Source organism: Halichoerus grypus, chromosome X, assembly GCF_964656455.1.
Source record: "Halichoerus grypus chromosome X, mHalGry1.hap1.1, whole genome shotgun sequence".
Classification (NCBI taxonomy): Eukaryota; Metazoa; Chordata; class Mammalia; order Carnivora; family Phocidae; genus Halichoerus; species Halichoerus grypus.
The window spans coordinates 82,096,218-82,115,714 of NC_135727.1; the positions used below are offsets into that span (position 1 = coordinate 82,096,218).

At 39.6% G+C, this 19,497-nt stretch overlaps 1 protein-coding gene across 9 annotated transcripts in view; it reads left to right on the top strand.

Moving 5' to 3' along the window:
- Positions 1-19,497, top strand: part of ARHGEF9 (Cdc42 guanine nucleotide exchange factor 9) — a 242,546-nt gene that overhangs the window by 122,154 nt on the left and 100,895 nt on the right. For 8 of the 9 annotated variants that reach the window (XM_078064907.1, XM_078064910.1, XM_078064909.1 and 5 more), the window contains one exon: positions 14,749-14,940. The exons of the other annotated variant lie outside the window; for it this stretch is intronic. In XM_078064907.1, the coding sequence (XP_077921033.1) occupies positions 14,749-14,940 (192 nt within the window). The remainder of the gene's footprint in view (positions 1-14,748; positions 14,941-19,497) is intronic. 9 annotated transcript variants of the gene reach the window in all.

Here is a 19,497-nt window from a genome sequence, read left to right on the forward strand (position 1 = left end):
GAATGTGAGAGATTTGTGAAAATTATGAAGGCAATTACAAAAGTACCTCCTAAGTACCTTTCCTGGCTAGAGAGAACAATTTTCCCCAGATGCCATGTTTCCTTGTGGTTCTAGGGCAGATGGTGTCAACTTAGAGGATAATAATAATAATTAATAATAATAATAATAATAATAATAATAATAAACAGCTAATATTTAAATCTGTGCCAGGGACTATTCTGAGGGTTTCATATGTATTACCTTTTTTCATCTTCACAACAACCCCATGAATTAGATCAATATTATTCTCTATATTTTATAGCTGTGGAAACAGGATCAGACATATTAAGTAACTTATTCTACATTACTCAGCAAGGCAATTGTAGAGCCAGGATTTGAACCCAGGTTCTGAAGTCCATATCCTTCAACACTGTCATAGATTGTCTCTCTTAATTTTAGCCTGAGTCTCAAGACTTTGCTTGAATCCTGACTGCTTCTTGTTCACCATGAGGCATCTATCCCCCTGTCTGGCTTTGGATTTCTCATCTAGAATGTAGGAATAATAAAGGTATATTTGTCTGCCTTGCAGGGCTGTTTTGAAATGGGAAGGCACTGTTCTTGAACTAGGCTTTCAGAGAAGCCAGGAACAATAGAAGAATGATAGAAAACAGTAGGAGGAAAGGTCTTGTACAGAGGGTGGAGGGCAGCCATTAGAAGGATACAAGGGTAGAGGTAGGAATAAGTAGGGTGTGTTAGAATGACCAGCAAGAGTGGCCTGACTGATGTTACTGGTCTTTGTTAGGGAGGAGTGGAATTCAGTGGGCTAGACCCATTCTAACATGTTAATAGGTAACCAAGAATGCTGAGACAGGACATCCACACAGGTCTTGTCTTGTATTTTATTTTATCTTTTCCTTTCCTTTCCTATCTTGTCTTTTTTTTTTTTTTGGGGGGGGGGTCTGTTGTATAACCAAAATTTTCATTGCTATGGTTGAAGCTCATTGCTCATTGTATCTATGCTGGAAAAGGAAAACAATTTGTTAGCAGCCTTATTATAATGATCTTTCATGTAATTAGTGACAGTTATTAAATCTCTTTCCCTTGAGGGACAAAGAATGGTTTCTGTGCCTGATTATACATGCCATGCTCTTTGGCTTTGTGCCAGATAGGAATGTAAAATGCTTCCTGGTATGCATGCTCAGGAATCTCTAAGCATACCTGATTGTCCTGGAAGCTGGGACTGAGGCTCCAAAACAGAGGTGGGGATATGTGTGCAAGAAGTGGGAGCTGTGCCTACAGCACACCAGGTTTCTTTCAGTTCCCCACATCCACCTGCCACTTTGCCATTGACTAACTGTTGTGGCAGAGAAGGGTGTTTCAGTGACCTGTGTTATAAGAAGAGTTCATTTCCTCCAATCCCATTCTCTTGTCTGTGTTTTGCCCTTTTGCTGAGTTTTTTGGCTGGTGCCTTCATAAAACAGAGGCACATTAGAGGGCCCTGCTCATAATTGGAGTTACCTGAAAAAGGAAAGGGCTGCATTGGGAGATAACAATCTCGTCACTGGTTTTGTTCAAGTGGAAGGGCTGGGCAATTGCTGGCAGCAGATGTTGTCAAGGGAGTTTATGTGCTGATTAGGGGGATGGGGGGTATGGACTTGGTGAACTACCATTTCCTTTATAACTCGGATTTGACAACTCTGAGATTCTATCATTTAATGTAACTGGCAGTAACCCTTTACTTTCTCAGAGGATGGCTCACTTTTTATTCCTCTCTGGCTGACTAGATTTGACCTTTGAAAATATTGAGGTGCCATTTAGACAATATTCCTTACCCATTCTCTTCTCAGAAACATCACACTTCTAGAGCCAGGGGTAGGCTGGCTTTCTGTGACACTGCTTAAGCCCCTGTTGAACTTTTCACAGGTGCTAAGGCATCATGCCGGGACCTGAGAGAACTGGTTGTTATGGCACTTCTCCTTTAAGAACTACTAAACCATTTGCAGGGAGAGGCTACTAAAGATGTTGAAGAGTGTGTACCAGGGGATGAATAAGCATGAGTTTAACATGTGGAACAATGAATTCACTGGAATATGTGTATAGGTATATAAATGCATGGGGAAAAGTCAGCAAGGATTATACAAATCAATTTATAACCATGAATTCCTTATGAAAGGTGGAAATAACTAGAATGAGGAGTAGTCAAAGGGGAACTTTCACCTTATCTAGATGATTTTAACTTTTTATTTTTTTACAGAGATATATTACATATGCCAAAACTTACCATTTTAAAGTGGGTTTTAGTACAGTTGACCCTTGAACAACATGGGTTTAAATAGTATGGTTCCACTTATACATGGTTTTTTTTAAAGATACAGTACAGTACTGTAAGTGTATTTTCCTTATGATTTTCTTAATAACATTTTTTCCCTAGCTTACTTAATTGTAAGAATACAGTATATAATACATATACAAAATATGTGTTAATCAACTGTTTATGTTACTGGTAAGGATTCTGGTCAACAATAGGCTATTAATAGTTAAATTTTTGGAGTCAAAAGTTGTACACAAATTTTTGACTGTGTGGGGAGTTGGCACCCCTAACATCTGTGTTGTTCAAGGGTCAACTGTATATTCATTGTGCAACAATCACCACTATCTATTCCAGAACATTTTCTTCAGTCCCCAAAGTAACCCTGCAACCATTTCACCTTCCTCCTAGCCCTTGGAAACAACTAATCTGTTTTCTGTCTTTATTGATTTATATATTTGGGACATTTCATATGAATGGTGTATAATATGTTGTTATTTGTGTGTCTGGCTTCATTTACTTAGCATGTTGTTTCTGAGGTTCATCGATAATTTATTTTATTCCTTTGATTGCTGAATAGTATTCTATATTGTGTTTGTGTGTGTGTGTGTGTGTGTTCACATACATACCACATTTTGATTTAATCAATTTATCAGTTGAACATTTGGATTGTTTTCACATTTTGGCTATTATGAGTAATGCTGCTATGAACATTTGTATGCCAGGTTTGTGTGAACATACATTTTCAGTTCTCTTCACTATATACCTAGGAGCAGAACTGCTGAGTTACATTATATGGTAACCATACGTTTAACTTTTTGAGAAACTGCCAAAATGTTTTCCACAGTAGTTTTACAAATTTACACTCCTACCAGTAGAGTATGAGGGTTCCGATTTCTTCATATCCTCATCAACACATGTTATTGTCCATTTTTTAATTATAGCCATCCTATTTAGTGTGAAATGATATCTCATTGTGATTTTGATTTATATTTCCCTGATAGCTAATGCTGTTGAGCATCTTTACATGTGTTTATTGGCCATTTATATATCTTTGGAAAAACGTTCAGATACTATGCCCATATTTAAGTGGGTTATTTTCTTTTTCTTCTCTCTTTTTTAAATTTTATTATGTTATGTTAGTGACCATACAATACATCATTAGTTTTTGATGTAATGATCCACAATCCATTGTTTTCGTATAACACCCAGGGCTCCATGCAATACATGCCCTCCTTAATACACATCACCGGGCTAGCCTCTCCCCCCTACCCCCCTCCCCTCTAAAACCTTTTTGGTTTCTCAGAGTCCATAGTCTCTCACGGTTCATCTCTGCCTCCGATTTCCCTCCCTTTATTTTTCCCTTCCTTCTCCTAATGTCCTCCTTGCTATTCCTTGTGTTCCACAAATAAGTGAAACCATATGATAATTGACTTTCTCTGCTTCACTTATTTCACTTAGCATAGTCTCCTCCAGTCCCATCCATGTTGATGTAAAAGTTGGGTATTCATCCTTTCTGATGGCTGAGTAACATTCCATTGTATATATGGACCACCTCCTCTTTATCCATTCATCTGTTGAAGGGCATCTCGGCTCTTTCCACAGTTTGGCTATTGCAGACATTGTGGCTATGAACATGGGGGTGCATATGGCCTTTCTTTTCACTACATCTGTGTCTTTGGGGTAAATACTCAGGATTGCAATTGCTGGGTCATAGGGTAGCTCTATTTTTAATTTTTTGGAGAACCGCCACAATGTTTTCCAAAGTGGCTGTACCAACTTGCATTCCCACCAACAGTGTAAGAGGGTTCCCCTTTCTCCACAACCTCTCCAACATTTGTTGTTTCTTTCCCTGTCCATTTTTGCCATTCTAACTGGTGTAAGGTGGTATCTCAATGTGGCTTTGATTTGAATTTCCCTGATGGCTAATGATGATGAACATTTTTTCATGTGTCTGTTAGTCATTTGTATGTCTTCTTCAGACAAGTGTCTTTTCATATCTTCTGCCCATTTTTTGACTTCATTATTTGTTTTTTGGGTGTTGAGTTTGAGAAGTTCTTTATAGATCTTGGATACCAGCCCATTATCTGTAGTGTCATTTGCAAATATCTTTTCCCATTCTGTGGGTTGCCTCTTTGTTTTGTTGACTGTTTCCTTTGCTGTGCAGGAGCTTTTTATCTTGATGAAGTCCCAAAAGTTCATTTTTGCTTTTGTTTTACTAGCTTTTGGAGATGTATCTTGAAAGAAGTTGCTGTGGCTGATGTCAAAGAGGTTACTGCCTATGTTCTCCTCTAGGATTTTGATGGATTCCTGTCTCACATTGAGGTCTTTCATCCATTTTGAGTTTATCTTTGTGTATGGTGTTAGAGAATGGTCGAGTTTCATTCTCCTATATGTGGCTGTCCAATTTTCCCAGCACCATTTATTGAAGAGACTGTCTTTTTTCCATTGCATGTTTTTTCCTGCTTTGTTGAAGGTTATTTGACCATAGAGTTGAGGGTCCTTTTCTGGATTCTCTATTCTGTTCCATTGGTCTATATGTCTGTTTTTGTGCCAGTACCATGCTGTCTTGGTGATCACAGCTTTGTAATATAGCTTGAAATTGGGCAACGTGATGCCCCCAGCTTTGTTTTTCTTTTTCAACATCTCCTTGGTGATTCGGGGTCTTTTCTGATTCCATACCAATTTTAGGATTGTTTGTTCCAGCACTTTGAAAAATGTCATTGGAATTTTGAACGGGATGGCATTGAAGATATAGATTGCTCTGGGTAGCATCGACATTTTAACAATGTTTATTCTTCCGATCCATGAGCATGGAATATTTTTCCATCTTTTTCTGTCTTCTTCAATTTCTTTCATGAGTGTTTTGTAGTTCCTAGAGTATAGATCCTTTACCTCTTTGGTTAAGTTTATTCCGAGGTATCTTATGGTTTTTGGTGCTATTGTAAATGCAATCGTTTTTCTAATTTCTTTTTCTACAGTTGCATTGTTAGTGTATAAGAAAGCAACTGATTTCTGTGCATTGATTTTGTAGCCTGCCACATTACTGAATTGCTGGATGAGTTCTAGTAATTTGAGGGTGGAGTCTTTTGGGTTTTCCACATAGAGTATCTTGTCGTCTGCGAAAAGAGAGAGTTGGACTTCTTCTTTGCCAATTTGAATACTTTTATTTCCTTTTGTTGTCTGATTGCTGTTGCTACGACTTCTAGTACTATGTTGAACAATAGTGGCGAGAGTGGGCATCCTTGACATGTTCCTGATATTAAGGGAAGGGCTCTCAGCTTTTCCCCATTGAGGATGATATTCACTGTGGGTTTTTCATAGATGGATTTTATGAACTTGAGGAATGTTCCCTCTATCCCTATACTCTGGAGAGTTTTAATCAGGAAAAGATGCTGTATTTTGTCAAATGCTTTTTCTGCATCAATTGAGAGGACTATATGGTTCTTCTCCCTCCTTTTATTAATGTGTTCTAACACATTGATTGATTTGCAAATGTTGAACCATCCTTGCATCCCAGGGATAAATCCCACTTGGTCGTGGTGGATGATCCTTTTAATGTATTGTTGGATCCTATTAGCTAGGATTTTGTTGAGGATTTTGGAATCCATATTCATCAAGGATATCGGTCTGAAATTCTCCTTTTTGATGGGGTCTTTGCCTGGTGTGGGGATTAAGGTAATGCTGGCCTCATAGAATGAGTTTGGAAGTTTTCCTTCTGTTTCTATTTTTTGAAACAGCTTCAGTAGAATAGGAATTATTTCTTCTTTGAATGTTTGGTAGAATTCCCCAGGGAATCCATCAGGCCCTGGACTCTTGTTTTTTGGGAGGTTTTTGATCACTGCTTCAATCTCGTTACTGGTTATTGGCCTATTCATGTTGCCAATTTCTTCCTGTTTCAGTGTTGGCAGCTTATAGGTTTCTAGGAAGGCCTCCATTTCATCCAGATTGCTCAGTTTATTGGCATATAGTTGTTGAAAATAATTTCTAATAATTGTTTCTATTTCCTTGGTGTTAGTCATGATCTCTCCTCTCTCATTCATAATTTTATTAATTTGGGTTCTTTGTCTTTTCTTTTTGATAAGTCTGGCCAGTGGTTTATTGATCTTATTAATTCTTTCAAAGAACCAAACTCTAGTTCCGTTGATCTGATCTACTCTGTTTCTGGTTTCTAATTCATTGATCTCTGCTCTAATCTTAATTATTTCTCTTCTAATGCATTTGTTGTTTTTCTCTAGTTTTTTAAGGTGTACAGTTAGTCGGTGAATTCGGGATTTTTCTATTTTTTTGAGTGAGGCTTGGATGGCTATGAATTTCCCCCTTAGGACTGCCTTTGCAGTATCCCATAGGTTTTGGACCGATGTGTTTTTGTTCTCATTGATTTCCATGAATTGTTTAAGTTCTACTTTGATTTCCTTGTTGACCCAAACATTCTTGAGCAGAGTGGTCTTTAGCTTCCAAGTGTTTGAATTTCTGCCAAATTTTTTCTTGTGATTGAGTTCCAGTTTTAAAGCATTGTGGTCTGAGAATATGCAGGGAATAATCTCAATCTTTTGGTATCAGTTGAGACCTGATTCTTGACCCAGTATTTGGTCTATTCTGGAGAAAGTTCTGTGTGCGCTCGAGAAGAATGAGTATTCTGTGGTTTAGGGTGGAATGTTCTGTATATATGTATGAGGTCCATCTGGTCCAGTGTTCCATTCAAAGCTCTTGTTTCCTTGTTGATTTTCTGCTTAGATGATCTGTCCATTGCTGGGAGTGGAGTATTGAGGTCTCCTACAATTAACGTATTGTTATCAATATGACTCTTTATTTTCGTGAACAGTTGGCTTTTGTAGATGGCTGCTCCCATATTGGGGGCATAGATATTTACAATTGTTAGATCTTCTTCTTGGATAGACCCTTTAAGAATGATATAGTGTCCTTCTGTGTCTCTAATTACAGACTTTAGTTTAAAAAATCTAATTTGTCTGATATAAGAATTCCTACCCCAGCTTTCTCTTGAGGTCCGCTGGCATGGAAGATGGCTCTCCATCCCTTCACTTTCAGTCTGGATGTATCTTTAGGTTCAAAATGAGTCTCTTGTAGACAGCATATGGATGGGTCCTGTCTTTTTATCCAATTTGCAACCCTGTGCCGTTTTATGGGAGCATTTATGCCATTCACGTTGAGAGTGATTATTGAAAGATATGAATTAATTGTCATCATGTTGCCTGTGAAGACATTGTTTTTATAGATTGTCCCTGTAAATTTCTGTTGTAGATCACTCTTGGGGTCTTTCTCCTTTTATGGAACCCCCCTTAATATTTCTTGCAGGGCTGGCTTAGTGGTCACATATTCTTTCAGTTTCTGCCGGTCGTGGAAGCTCTGCATCTCTCCATCCATTCTGAATGACAGCCTTGCTGGTTAAAGTATTCTTGGCTGCATGTTCTTCTCGTTTAGTACCCTGAATATGTCTTGCCAGGCCTTTCTGGCTTGCCAGGTGTCTGTGGATAGGTCTGACGTTATTCTGATGTTCCTCCCTCTGTACATAAGGAATCTCTTCCCCCTAACTGCCCTTAAGATGGTTTCCTTGGTTCTAAGATTTGCAAGTTTTACTATTACATGCTGGGATGTTGGCCTGTTTTCCTTGATCTTGGGAGGGGTCCTCTCTGCCTGTAGGCCTCGAATGTTTGTTTCATTCCCCAGATTAGGGAAGTTCTCAGCTACGATTTGCTCAAATACATCTTCTAGTCCTCTCTCTCTCTCCACTCCCTCCGAGGTTCCAATTATTCTGACACTGGAATGCTTCATGGTGTCACTTATTTCTATGATTCTATTTTCATGGATTTTGAGTTTGTTTTCCTGGCCTCCTCTTTTCCCTTTTTATCTATTATATTGTCTTCCAGGTCACTTATTTGATCTTCTGCCTCACTTACCCTAGCTGTTAGATTATCTAGATTGGATTGGATCTCACTGATAGCATTTTTAAGTTCTGCCAATTCATCTTTCATTTCTGCCCTTAGAGACTCTATGTTGCCATTAATTGATTTCTCCATTCTAGCTATTGTCTTCACAATTGCTAGCCTGAATTCCATCTCTGACATTTTGGTTATATCTGCATTCATTTGTAAATCTGCAGCATAAGTCATAATCTCTGAGTCTTTTCTATTTTGGGGGTTCCTCCTCTTAATCATTCTGTTGATGGGTATTTGAGGGAATGTATAGAATCCAAATTATTGACCAGAACCCTAGCAAGATGCGCCTGTTTTCTAGGGACCTTAGGGTTGCTGGCCTCTTGTTTTCTCAGCCTGTCTTCTAGGGGAGAGGCCTGCTGCACTGTTACTCAGGCAACCCTGTTTGGGCAGAGTTGCCCTGCCCCCCTGTGGTGGGGGATGGGCTCAGTGGGAATCAGTTTTGGGGGCTTTTGTTCTCTGGCGGCTTTCCCTGGTGGCCTTCCATGTCTCTTCCGTGAGTCAGAGCAGAAGAGACCGTTTCCAACCCTCTGCCTCAGAGCAGAGAGATTGCAGTCTGTTCTTCAGTGAGCTCTCCAGGCCGCACTGTCTCCTGTGCTGCTGTCTTTGCTGCTATGCTTTCTGTCTGTGCTGCTATAAACTGCAGTGTCCTCGGTTGTGTGCCCCTCCGCAGATCTCCCAGTCCTGCCTCCCGTTTGGGGCACATCTCTGCCCTTTGTGCTTCTAAAACCTCCAGCTGCTCCCAGTTTGCATGGGCGACCCTGCAGCTCCGGGTTTCCACCCCTGGGGCTGCCCTAAAGTCCTTTCCCCGCCGCTACTAGTCTGCGAGTCTGTGCCCTGTCCCCAGCTCACAAGGCTGTCGCTCACCAGTGGTGTAGGATCCCCACGGGCAGGCACCCTTCTGCTGCCGCCATTTATCCTCCGATATCTGCCCACAGAATCACGGCTCCCCACTTCGTACCTCGAAATTAACCGCCTGCGATATTCTGTTTGTAGAAATCCAGATCTTACATCTCAGGCTGATTTCGTGGGTGCTCAGAGTGGTCTGGTAGATATCCAGCTCAGTTCTGGGGACCAGTTGAAATGGGGTCCCCTACTCCACTGCCGTCTTTCCTCCTCTCCCTAAGTGGGTTATTTTCCTTTTTATTGTTGAGTTCTATATATTCTGGATACTAGATCCTTATCAGATATAGTATATGCAAATATTTTCTTCCATTCTGTGCATTGTTTCACTTTCTTGATGTTATCATTTGCAAAGCAAAAGTTTTTAATTTAATTTTATTTTTTTAAATTTTTTTTAAAGATTTTTATTTATTCATTGAGAGAGAGAGAGAATGATAGAGAGAGAGCATGAGAGGGAGGAGGGTGAGAGGGAGAAGCAGACTCCCTGCTGAGCAGGGAGCCCGATGCGGGACTCGATCCTGGGACTCCAGGATCATGACCTGAGCCAAAGGCAGTCGCTTAACCAACTGAGCCACCCAGGCACCCCACAAAAGTTTTTAATTTTAATGAAGTCTAATTTTTTTTTTCCTTTGGGTGCTTGTGTTTTAGGTGTCATATGCAAGAAACTGTTGCCTAGTCCAAGGTCACAAAAATTCGCTTCTGTGTTTTCTTTGACATATTTTGTCATTTTAGCTTTTACATTTAGGTCTTTAATCCATTTTAAGTTAATTTTCATATATAGTGTGAAGTATGGGGCCAAGTTTATTCTTTTCCATGTGGATATCCAGTTGCCCCCTCACCATTTGTTGAAAAGACTATATGCGACCCCTTTGAATTGTCTTGACACCTTTGAAAAATATCAATTTAGTATAAATGTTGGGTATATTTCTGTACTCTCCTATTTCATTGATCTCTATATCTGTTCTTGTGCCAGTACTACACTCATTTGGTTACTAAAGGCTTATAGTAAGTTTTAGATTCAGGACGTGTGAGTCCTCCAACTTTGTTCTTTTTCAAAACCATTTTGGTTATTCTGGGTCTTTTGAATTTCTGCATGAAATTTAGGATCAGCTTATCAGTTTCTGCCAAGAAACAAGCTGAGAGTTTTGATAGGAATTGTGTTAACTCTGAATCAATTTGCATAATATTATTATCTTAACAATATTAAATTTTCCGATCCACGAACATGAGATATCTTTTTTTTTAGTTAGGTCTTTACTTTCTTTCAACAATATTTTGCAGTTTTCAGTGTACAAGTCTTGGACTTCTTTTGTAAAATGTATTCCTGAGGATTTTGTTCTTTCTGATGCTACTTAAATGGGATTGTTTTCTTAATTTTATTTTCAGAAAAACAGTTGACTTTGTATATTGATCTTGTATCCTGCAACATTGTTGAATTCATTTACTAGTTATAATAAGTTTTTTGTGTGGATTCCTTATATATATATAAAATCTTGTCATTTGTGACTAGTTTTAATTTTTCTTTCTAATCTGAATGCTTATTTTTTCTCTAATTGCTCTAGCCCTCAGTATACATGTTGCATGGAAGTGATGTTTGTTCTTAATTGTAGGATGAAAGCATTCAGTCTTTCACCATTAAGTACATTAATTATGGGTGTTCCATAAATTTCTATCAGTTGTTTGAGAAAGTTCCTTCTTATTCCATATTTGTTAAATGTTTTCTTTTTTATAATGAAAAAGCGTTGGATTTTGCCAAGTGTTTTTCTGTGTCTATTGAGATGATTATGTATTTTTTCAAACCTTTATTCCATTAATATGGTGTATTACATTGACTGATTTTCATATGTTGACTCAGTCTTGCATTCCTGGTATGAATTCCATCTGGTAAGGTGGATTTTTTTTTTTTTTAATATATATGTTACTGGATTTGGTTTGCAAGTATTTTGTTGGGAATTTCTGCATTTCTATTTTTTGAAAGTTTATGAAAGATTGATGTTAATTATTCTTTAAATTTTCAGTAGACTTCACTAGTGATGCCATCTGGTCCTGTTTTTTTTTTTTTTTTCCCATGTAAGTTTTTTTTTAAGATTTTATTTATTTATTTAACAGTGAGAGAGAAAGAGAGAGTGCACAAGCAGGGGGAGTGGCAGAGGGGGAGGGAGAAGCAGGCTCCCCGCTGAGCAGGGAGCCTGATGCAGGGCTTGATCATGACCTGAGCTGAAGGCAGACTCTTAACCAACTGAGCCACCCATGTGCCCCAAGAAGTTTTTAATTACTCTTTACTTGTCATAGGTCTATTCAGATTTTCTATTTCTTCTTCAGTCATTTTCTGTAGTTTTTATCATTCTAGGAATTTATTTCATCAGGTTATCTAATTTTTGGCATACAGTTTTTCATAGTGTTCCCTTTAATCATTTTTTAAAAATTTCTGTTAGATTGGCAGTAATATTTACTCTTTTATTCCTGATTTTAATAATTTGAGTCTTCTCCTTTTTCTCTATTTTAACTTTTTACAAAGCAAATGTATCCCTGTGTCTATTGTGTAATTTAAAAAAAACAAAAACAAAAAACAAGGAAAAAAAAAGAAAATACATACAAAATAGAAAAGCATATCAAAATGGGGATCTGGGTAAATTGGTAATTCCCTGGCATTATTTCTCCTCTATGGGCCTAGGTTTCTTCATCAGGAAGTTGATATGTTGGTTCATTGTTGCTGAAGTGGTTGAAAGCCTCTAGCTCTATTATTTACATGATCAAGTGTGGGATTAAAGACCATGGTTGGGAATATTTGTGGACAGAAAGTAGACCAGTTTGGGAGAAGCCCAGTATTCCTGAAGGACATAGTAGAAGCTAAGGATGGAAATGCAAATTGAAGCCAAATTATGGTATTGTTTGAATTTTAAGGTAAAAGATTTGGACTTGCTAATGAGGAACTATTGTGGATTTTGGGGCCTGAGACTAGCCAATCAAAGTGATAGTCAAGGAAATTGGTCTGATAATGATATATGGGAGGGATTAGAGCTGGGAGATAACCCAGGGAAATCACCTATAGAGTCAGGGCCATGACAGTGGGAATGGAATAGGAAGAGATGAGGACCAGAGTATTCTCTGATTTGGAAAGCACTCCCTGGAACTGCTGAGGCAGGAGGGAGGGGGGGAGCAGTTAGTAGTCTTGCTCCTCCTTGTGTCTCTCATAGTTAGTGGTGAGGCAAAGAATAGATCCAAAATAGATTTTTGTTAAATTGCATTGCAGTGACCCAGCTTTGCTTAGAGTTCAATAAAGGCTGAAGAAAATAGTCTTCAAATACTCTGAGAGGACTTCCAGGAAAGTCTTCCAACTTGCCAGTCTCTAGACATTGCCTGTCTGAACCTCACTCCCACAGATATCCTGTGCTCCTTCCCACTGGAACTGTTTCAGAGAGTCATCTCATTCCAGCCACCCAAAAGCCCATATTTTGAGTTGACTTGTCTTAAACTCCTGAGAAGAAAAGAAATGTTTGCTTCATTTTAAATCTCTTAAAGGCCTGCCTATGGTACACTTTTTATAGCAGAACTTAGCTTACTTTGTGAAAAGCTGGGAAAAGCTAATGAATTATTATAGGATGAGGCTTTTATTGTTTCACATAGTCACCTATATGTATATGATGCCCTTGCGTCAATGCCTTAGAATCACCTTTTTGAACAGATCTGTTCCTTGACTAATCATTCCTCCTCATTGCCTACTGATTGTATTAAAGGGCAGCTGTTAGCATATTGAAGACACAAAGTTGACCTTTGAAAGATGGAAAGAAATTTCCAATAGAACATTTGTAGAGGATGAAAGGTTCTGAATGGAGATACATTTTTGCACATTTGGCTGTGTATGCAAAGTGCATTAAAATGAAGTGAGTCTTACTTGCTTTGGCCTGTGGCAAATAAATTGACAATATGCTGGTGACATTTTTAGGTTTGCTGGGTGGTAAACATACCCCCCATCCTCTGTGAGGCAAAAAGAGAGAGGAGAATACACAGAGTGGAGAAATAACTACTGTTCCTCTAGCTTCATCCCAAAGCCTCTATCCTCCCAAGGCCACTTACCAACAGGCCTTTCTGATGGCAGAAATCGTGATGCATCTAAATTGCTTGATCTCAGCTTTGGGAGGCAGGAAAGTGGAGAAAGCTGGCACGGGGGGTGGTATGGAAAGGAAAGATAGATTGTTGATAAAAGCTGTTGAGACAACTGAAAAGCTCTTTGGGCTAATTCCCCTGGCAGATTTTACCATTCTTCCTAAGGTTCCACCCTTCCCTTTTTCCCTAACCCTCTGGTCTTCCTCCTTCCAAGGACTAGGGTGAAATGAGCCATCTCCCTGATTTAAGCTGTCATCCCAGATCCAGAAACATCTCACTCAGCCTCCCCAAAGGAGGTTTTCCTGCATCCCTTTGCCTTCATGTGTATAGTTTCAACACTTACCAACTGTATGTACCCATTTCTGATGATTCTGATAATTCTCAGCTCACCTTGGCCCAAGCCCTTCCCTACTCTTTTCCTGTTTTCCTTAGAACCAGAGGTGCAAAGTTGCTAGTACAGTGGTTAAGAGCACAGGCTTTGAAGTCAGACCACCTTGTTCCTATCCCAGCTTTTCTGCTTTCCTAACTGTGTGACTTAGGACAAATTCCTTAACTTTTTTGAGCCTCAGTCTCGTCTTCTGCGAAATAGAGGCAATAATGGTACATGCCTAGCAGGACTGGGTAATACAGTTCATTGAAAGCTCTTAGCATAGTGATTGCTGTATAGTAAGTGCTCAATCAGCTGTTGCTGTTATGTGGTGTTGCTGTTATGTGATGACATTCTGTCATCTCCACTCCAACATTGAAGATGTAGAAAGCTTTACATACCCAAGGCATTTTACAGTCAAATTTTAATTATTATTTGTACATCTTTTGATGTAAATTAACACTGAAGGTCCTGTTTTCAAGATGCCCACTCCAATATCCAACTTTGGTCTCCAGGCTCATAGGTGTTGTGTTTGATCCAGCTGTGGCATATGCCCGAGATATATAGCTTAGTCTGTTGTTGTTGTTGTTGTTGTTTTTTAATCCAGCTGTGCTACCTAGATATGCTCAAGCACAAATAAGTACTGTTTGGGGTACCTGGGTGGCTCAGTCAGTTAAGTGTCTGCCTTTGGCTCAGGTTGTGATCTCAGGGTCCTGGGGTCGAGCCCCACATCAGCTCTCTGCTCGGTGGGGAATCTGCTTCTCCCTCTCCCTCTGTGCACGCTCTCTCTCTCTCTCTCAAATTCAAAACAAAACAAAACAAATGATTTCTGTTTGCCATAACTCTTTTCTCCTCTGAAATCTTACACAAGAAGCCTCTCAGGGATGATTTAGTTGTATCCTTCTGCATCCTCCATTTTACAGATAGGTCATCAGAGGCCTAGAGAGGATTAAAATCATGCATAAAGCCAGCAAGCCACCCTAGAGCCACACCTGGCATTCAATTACAGGGGCTTCTGGTTGAATGTTCTTTGAATACTTGAAGAATTTAGTTTATCCTTTTTGTACTTGGCTAGAAACTTTTCAAAGAAGGAAACTACTCTATTATTATTCTTTTGCCTGCTTCCACAGCTCTGGGTGAACCAGGAGGATGGGGTGGAGGAAGGGCCCAGTGATGTACAGAATGGGCACCTGGACCCCAACTCAGACTGCCTCTGTCTGGGCCGGCCACTACAGAACCGGGACCAGATGCGAGCCAATGTCATCAATGAGATCATGAGCACCGAACGTCATTACATCAAGCACCTCAAGGACATTTGTGAGGTAGGCCCAGCTATGATAGTATATGTGGGGGCACCCAGGGTGGGGTAGAGGGCCTTTTCATGAAGAATCAACAACTTTCCTGAGCTGTACCTGTGACAGTCCCAAGATATTGGAAAGAGCAGCTGGATTGGCCTCCTATATTCTGCTCAGTGGGTAAAACAGGAGCTTCTCAGTCCCTATATCAGTTTCTCTTTCTCTGTCTAACTTTTGTCTTTCATCCTCATATTCCTTCTCTCTCTATCTCTCCCTGCTTCCCTCCCCCATCTTCCCTTCCCTGAATCTCTACCCCTATCCTTTTGGCTTCTGATTTGGTTGTTGCCACACCATGTAAAGGCCTGACCTCATTCGTTAAAGCACAAACATATCTCCCTCCAACTCAGTGGTTCACAAACTTGAATGTGCACCAGAGTCCCTGGAGTGGCTTGTTGAACATGCAGATTCCAGCCCCCTCTGCCTCCCCAAAGTTGTGAAATCTCAGTCTGGGGTAAACCAAGGCATCTCTACATTTAACAGGCATTCCTCGTGAAACTAGGAATGCTGGCTTTGGACATAGCTCTAACCTTCAAAGTGCTCTGCCCTAGACTGGCATCTGAATCACCTGGGAGCTGTTGGTCCTCTTCCTTCACTTGAAGAACACTGGTTTTGGGTTTGAACAGAAAAGAGCTTAGGGGGAGGAATGTATAGGAGATAAAGACTGAGTGGATAAGTCTCAGCTCCTTCAGCATGCCAGTTTGCTCCCCAGGAGCTGTGGCTCCACATTCCCTAACTCTATCCCTTCCATCTCGCTAACCTGAGTAAGAATGAGAGCCCTTTTTTTCATACTCTCTTGAGCTCATGAGACAAGTTGACATTTTCAAAGGGCATTTTACTAAACAGTTTGGAAATACCAGTGGGAAATGGAGGAAAGAATGTTTTTAAAAAGATTTCTCTCTTCTCTCTCTCTCTCTCTCTCTCTCTCTCTCTCTCTCTCAAACACACACACACACACACACACACACACACACTCAAATGGCATCCTGCTTGACCCAGGGAAAGCTCTACTTTGAATATGTTTATCCCCTTCTTTCCAGATGAGGGGTCAGGTCCTACTTTCTGTCCCCTAAGTGCTATTGAGTGAGGTCAGGGCCCACTCTGGAATCAATAATACAGTTTTAACACTTTTTAAAGTTCTTGCTTCTTTAGAATATTGTTACCCAATAGAACTTCCTACAGTGATAAAATATATCTGCATTCTCCAACACGGTACCCATTAGCTAGCCATCTGTGGCTATTGAGTGGTTGAGATGTGGCTAGTATGATTGAGAAATGGGATTTTAAATTTTATTTAATTTTAATTTAAATAGACACGTGACTAAATGGCACCCACATTGGACAGTGCAGATCTAGAAAGATCAAGGCCAAGGACTATGGGCCTTAACTTTTTTCACCTCAACTCATTTTTTCATCTCTTCCAGGAAGGTTAAAGGTAGAGTAGAAAGAACAAGGGCTGTGGGGACATGGAATGCTGGCTTTCACATCCTGACTTAGTCACTTAGGAATCCTGTAGCCTTGAAGTTGCCCCTTAACTCCTCTGACTTTTGATTTTTCTGATTTGTCCAGTGGGCTTGATTATACCAAACTCTTAGTTTTGTTGATAAAACTAACTAAACATAATATTATAATTATTTGTAAAAAGGTAGTTTTCCTTTCCTTTCATCTATTCACCCAACCATCCATGTCTCTCTTTTCTCTTTTCCTCTTCCTTACCTCCAAACAAATAGCTGAAAATTACCCTCTGAAATGTGCTATGTGGCATTGGGCATCAAACCACTGACATGTCATTCATTCAGCAAACATATAATAGAGTTCTGCTCCATGCTAGCTTTGGACATAGCTCTAACCTTCAAAGTGCTCTGCCCTAGACTGGCATCTGAATCACCTGGGAGCTTGTTAGAAATGCAGAATCTTGGGGCGCCTGGGTGTCTCAGTCAGTTAAGCATCTGCCTTTGGCTCAGGTCATGATCCCAGGGTCTTGGGATCGAGCCCCACATTGGGCTCCCTGCTCGGCCGGAAGCCTGCTTCTCCCTCTCCCTCTGCCACTCCCCCTGCTTGTGATCTCTCTCTCTCTCTCTCTCTGTCTCTCTGTGTGTCAAATAAATAAATAAAATCTTAAAAAAAAAGAAATGCAGAATCTTTAGCTCCACTCCAGACCTACCAAGTACAATTCTGCATTTTAACAAGGTTCCTATTTGACTTACATTTTATATTAAAGTTTGAGGAGCACTGCTGTAAAATGGTAGCTGTCTTATAATGTCATAGAGTCTATAATATAAGTACAGTCCATTCTTTACCTGGCAGCTGAGGGATGCTATCAAGATCTAAGTTGGATCACATCACTCCTCTGCTCCATCTGATGGCTGACAATCTCTCCTTGAGTAAAAGCCAAGTTCTTACTATTATTTACAAAGTCCTGTGTGATCAACCTATTCTTACCTCTATCAACCTATTCTTACTTCATCTCCTTCACCTTTCCCATATTCTGTCCCTACTCCAGACACTCTGGTCTCTTGCTGTTCCTAGAAAAATATCTGGCATACCCCCTTCCACAGACTTTGGACTGGCATTTCTCTCTGCCTAGACCACTCCTGCCCCAGATATCTTCATGGCTCCCACCTTCACCTCCTTCAAATCTTTACTCAGATATCACCTTCTCCTTGAGATCTTCCCTGAATTTTCTACTTAAAATTGTAATTGCACTGTCTCTTCCTCTTTCCTGCTTTATTTTCCTCTATTGTACTTATTGCTATCTGACATATTATATGTTTTGCTTATATGTTTTCTTTATTGTTCTTCTCTCCTACAGAATGTAAATTCCATGGGGGCAAGGGATTTTACCTGTTAATTTACTGATATATCCCCAATACCTAGCACAGTTCCTGGCACATGATACAAGTTCAGTAAATATTGTTGAAAGTTAGAATTAAATACAAGTGCTCACATGCATGTATTAACTTTGGCAATGTATATTCACATCTTATGCCATGTGATTTTCAGACAGGGCAGAGGTTATTAGTGTTATTCCTATTTTCTAGATTAACAGACTTGAGTCTCTAAGAGACAAAATTACCTTCTCAGAGTTCTCTCAGGCACTGGCCCAGTGAGAGTCCTTTAGTCTTAGAAGGATCTTCTGTTCTCAACTCCCAAACATCTTGGCCTCTTCTTACAGGGCACAAGCTCAGGACAGCAATAGAAGTATTCATCTTTCCAGAAGAGGGAGTGCTATGTCCCTGCTTTGAGAATTTTCCCAATCCAGCCAAACCAAGTAAAGCTTTTGTTGGTGATCTACTGATTCCATATTTCTCAATTATTCTTGGTGCTGAAGTTAAGGGTTTAAATGGGAAGAATCTCTTTGTCCCACCTTGCAACCACAGTGTCATAAAGTTTAGCTAGAGCAAAAGAAGGATGGAGAAATCTGTGTCTAGCTGGACCAGAAGACAGTATTTTAGTCCAGGATTGTGTCACCTCTAAACCAAAGCTGTAAGTAACAATATGGTTTATCATAGAGAATACCAGACTCAGAATTGGGAGTCCCAGGTTCAGGACCCACCTTGGTCACTGATTGGCTGAGGAATCTCAGGTGAATGTTTTCCATCATGGGCCTTGTTCCCCAACTCTAAAATGAGTGGGTTGGAGGGTTTGCTCTTTAAGTGCTGTCTGGATCTTATGTTCTTTTTTTTTTAAGATTTTTTTTATTATTTATTTGAGAGAGAGAAAGAGAGATAGCGACAGAGATAGAGAGAGCATGAGCGGGAAGAAGAGGGAGAAGCAGGGTTCCCACTGAGCAGGGAGCCTGATGCCGGGCTCAACCCCAGGACCCTGGAGTCATGACCTGAGCCGAAGGCAGACGCTTAACTGACTCAGCCACCCAGGTACCCCTGGATCTTATTTTCTGTGATTCTATACAATCTAAATATATTCTTACTAAAAAAAGCTGTGGTAGTGATCCAGGTTATTTTTTCATTTTCTGCTGTTTTCTTCTTGGTACCCATGAAGGCATGTTTTACTCAGGCATGATTGTGTTAACATCAGGCATGAATGTGTTCATATGGTATATCTACTCTTTCTGAAAATTAAGGGAGACCTCTAAATACTTCCTAATCTTGTGCTTTTGAAAAGGAAATGGGAGACACTGCATTCAGTATAAAAAAAGTCACTATCTATTAAAAACTATACATATTCATAGATATGTATTTATTTTTATATATTTACTCTATTTAATCTATATATCTACAATATATGTGGCATATATGATTAAATAGGATATACATCATGTTATAATTTTATAATTATAATATTATAGATTATATATATCATATATATTACATATATATTTACTCCTGGGAACAGAAAATGCTTTACAAACATTTAAGTTACAATACCTTCATTTTACAAATGAGAAAATAGGAAATAAAGTATTTTTTATCAAAGTCATTCTGTGAGGCCAGTAAGATAAAAGAGCTTTTTTAATGAGTTCTTTGCAAAAGATGACATTTTTCTTTCTAAATCCAGACAGTGGGA